The sequence below is a fragment of the Sorex araneus genome, chromosome 3 (genome assembly GCF_027595985.1).
Source record: "Sorex araneus isolate mSorAra2 chromosome 3, mSorAra2.pri, whole genome shotgun sequence".
NCBI classification, from domain to species: Eukaryota; Metazoa; Chordata; class Mammalia; order Eulipotyphla; family Soricidae; genus Sorex; species Sorex araneus.
In genome coordinates this window covers 77,586,637-77,590,425 of record NC_073304.1, presented here as the reverse complement: position 1 = coordinate 77,590,425, position 3,789 = coordinate 77,586,637, and the positions used below count along the sequence as shown (strand labels likewise).

Below are 3,789 nucleotides of genomic sequence, written 5' to 3'. Positions count from 1 at the left end.
AAACATTAAATAAACCCCAACCCAGACATTAAACATTTCATGTTTTTGCTGTAGCAAGATATACTATTTCTGTAGTTTTATTCTTTAGTATCTTAGTTGCTATTAATCTTATAATCCTTTTATTACTCATAACATTTTGCAATATTTATTTTTATGCTTCTAATATTCTAATAATGACTATTGATGTGAACACAATGAAAATTCATTTTTCTAATACTCATTTAAATGATAAATCATCCATGAGGACTACGTAATTTTGACGTACAATGGTAGATACTTTAACCGTAACTAACTGCATATAACTTAAGAAATAAAAAAATTCAAGCAAAATCACATAGTGAGCTACTTTAGCTATTTTCTATGCTTATTTATTGAAACTTATAATATATTTTCTGAAAATACAGTATGTATTTGAAACATTTATCATAGTTACTTTCCTGAACTTTCACATAAGGAAGTACAAAATTAATACACAAATATTTTTGTATTAATTTTGTGTTACAAAAATTTTTCATTATAATCTTAAAAACAATATTGCTGATTCTATAAATTTGAAGAATTTTATTTATAACTTAGTACAAGAATCGGAGATATATTACAGTGGATAGGATGCTCGTAGTACACATGGCGGACCATAGTTTGATCCCTGGAACCAAATATGTTCCCTTAAGCCCACCAGGAGTGATCCATGAGTGTAGTACCAGGAGTAAGAACTGAGGACTTCTAGGTGTAGTAAGTAGGAAAGTATGAAATAATTATATAAATATTTATATATTAGCTCTTTACTATGTGTATTTTTATTAGAATTTTAAACAGTATATTAAGAATTCCATAACTTTGAGGAAAATATTCTTATAATTTTTGAATTTTGTTCTCTAAATAAAAAGCACCTTAAAATCCCAAAATATCAGTGGAAACAAACAAGTTACAAATATTTAGGAGGTCAACCAAGATCCAATACGCTTACTAAACAGTCTCTTAATGGCTGCCTTCATTTCCTGGTTTCTCAAGGTATAAATAATTGGATTGAGTAGGGGAGTGATTATAGAATAAAACACTGAAAGGAATTTATCTACTGAATAACTATTGAATGGGAAAGCATAGATGAATGTGGCTGGGCCAAAAAAGAGGGTGACCACAGTGATGTGAGCAGATAGTGTGGACAGAGCCTTGGAGGATGCACTGGAGGAATGCTTCCAGATAGTGACCAGCATGACAATGTAGGATATAAGCAAGAGAATGAAGCAGATTAGGGACAGGAGTCCACTATTCGCAATCACCAAGAGCTCTAAGTTGTAAGTGTCAGTACAGGCAAGTTTGATGACTAGAGGGAGGTCACAAAACATGCTGTCCACAACATTGTCATCACAAAAAGGTAAACCAACTGTGAAAATCATTTGGCTTGTGGTGTGAATGAATCCAACCATCCAAGAGAGTAGAAGTAGCATAATGAGTACCTTGTGATTCATGATGGTCTTGTAATGCAAGGGTTTGCATATTGCAACATACCTGTCGATGGCCATACCTATCAGAAGAGACATCTCTCCACCTCCAAAGAAGTGCATAAAAAACATCTGTGCCATGCAGCCCCAGAAGGAGATGGTTTTGTGTTTTCTAAGAAAGTCTGCAATCACCTTTGGTGTTGCCACAGAAGAGAGACATAAGTCAAAAAATGATAAATTCGCAAGAAAGAAATACATGGGGGAGTGAAGACGGCTATCAAATATCACAGAGATTACAATGAGGAAGTTTCCTATGACAATGCCTATGTAGACAAGAAAGAAGATTGCAAAAAAGAATATCTGAATGTCTTGAGAACTGGAAAGTCCCAGCAGGATGAACTCTGAAACACTTGATCTGTTATTTAGGAGATCCATTTATCCTTTTTCATGATTTTTGTTAGAAGTTGTCTAAAGAAAAAAGAAATATGAATTGCTGAGACAAATTAATGATCTTTGTCTTTTCTCAAGCTTCCTATTTCTTACTCAGGGAAATGAGTCTTTTAATCATATAAGTGCAATGCACATATCACTTCATATTTTGCAACTGATATATTGTAGGATCAGACAGCAGAAGAACGTTTTATTGGCATGCAGCCAGTTATATCCAATTGTTTTTGTATAGTAAGGAAAAGTTGAGGTACACATTGAGAAAACTAGTTTACCATCCTGTCAAGTTCCAGATCAGACTCAATGACAATTTATTTGAGTGAAGCAGTTTTTGAAAAGCACGATTAGTAAAAGAGATGTTTACCTTTTGCAGGTCTCAGGAGGCACATTTACTGATGCAATTTGTCATTACTCCAGTATGCAAATATATTATTAACATATTTAACACTTTTGAAAACACTTGTTCAAACCAATTAATGTGCATTGTATTTCTTGAAAAAAACGAATTATAATCTTGACCATATTGTCGATACAAAGTTGAACCTGGGAAACTATGTTTTTCAATGTAAGCTTAAAACCAAAAACATATAATTTGTTTTTAAAAACATATGATTTGTTGTTGAAAACAGTGGTGTTAGTTACTTGGCCTAGGTTGACCGAGGTTTAATCATTATGATTTTCCTTCGAGAATCATTTAATTTTGAGATTTGTCAAGGTGGACACAGATAGATATTGTGTTACTGAATGAGATGGGTTCATCAAAGTAAATGCAATTTTAAAATGCACACATTCAAGGTAATAAATTATTACATGACCTAAAGTATCATCTTCAAAAATTACTTCAATTCCTCCAGTTCAAAAATTACTTCAATTTAGCCAGTTTGACTGACTTTATGTCTGTATTTTGAAATGTACTCATGATTTGTTATTAATTTTCAGTCCTTAATTTTATTTGAAACCAAGATACAGACATATTTTATCATAAAATAAATTAGGGTCTATGTGATATTTTGGGTAGTTATTAACCTTTACTTCACACACTTTAAATTTTAAAAATACAGTAAACCTACTATTATATAATGAACATTTAGTTACAGGTCCATGTGTATCTATCTCCACTTACATGTTGTGTTACAAATAACCTGTACTAGTTATTTTGTTTTACTATATTAGTCAATGAAGATCTACTTCTTTCCCAAGGTAATAGAGTATAAAAATAAATTTAATGTACTTTAAAAATATTTCGTTTTCATTACTTCTTCATGCCTTATACTTTTACCATAAGAAAAGAGTTCTCTCTCAGCAATAGCTTGGACATTCTGTATGACTTTAAAATATGAAAATAGATTTGTAGGTTTGCAAGTATATGGTCTAATTAATGTTCTATACAAGGTAATTTATGTCACTGTTTTTACAGTTCAATAAGTTTACTAAAACATTTGGCCATTCAAAGAATTATAGGAAAATTAAATTTTCTCAGGCGGCCCTCTCCATAATTTCTAATGAGTGTAAGCATCAATATATTGTGAGTGGTAACAGTCCAAGGTTTTCCAACAAATGGATCACATTTAATTTATTAATGATTATTGAAGTTTTATTAATGCTCTCTCTTTAAAAATAATTGCACCAAAGAACAATGTCAAACAGAAGAAAATCTCTTTGACAGCAGAGCTAATGTTACTAAAGACAAAGGAAATAAGAAAGTTGGCTGAAAGGTAAAATAATTCGATTTTGATATATTGATACTTTAATGGGGAAATGGCATGGTAATATTGTATCCATAAACACATATATGTTATATAGCCGTTACTTCATTTAAAAAAATTGAAACCCAAAACAAAATAAAACAAAACAAAATTTTTAAAAAATTACAACCCTATTGCAACTAGGCAACTTTAGC

The 3,789-nt window shown here is 31.2% G+C and overlaps 1 protein-coding gene across 1 annotated transcript; it reads right to left on the bottom strand.

Annotated features, from left to right (window-relative positions):
- Positions 1-935: 935 nt before the first annotated feature.
- On the bottom strand, positions 936-1,877 carry LOC101541442 (olfactory receptor 4K13-like). The gene has a single exon (XM_004609740.2). It carries the CDS (start codon positions 1,875-1,877, stop codon positions 936-938), a length of 942 nt encoding a protein of 313 aa, XP_004609797.1.
- Between the last annotated feature and the right edge of the window lie 1,912 nt (positions 1,878-3,789).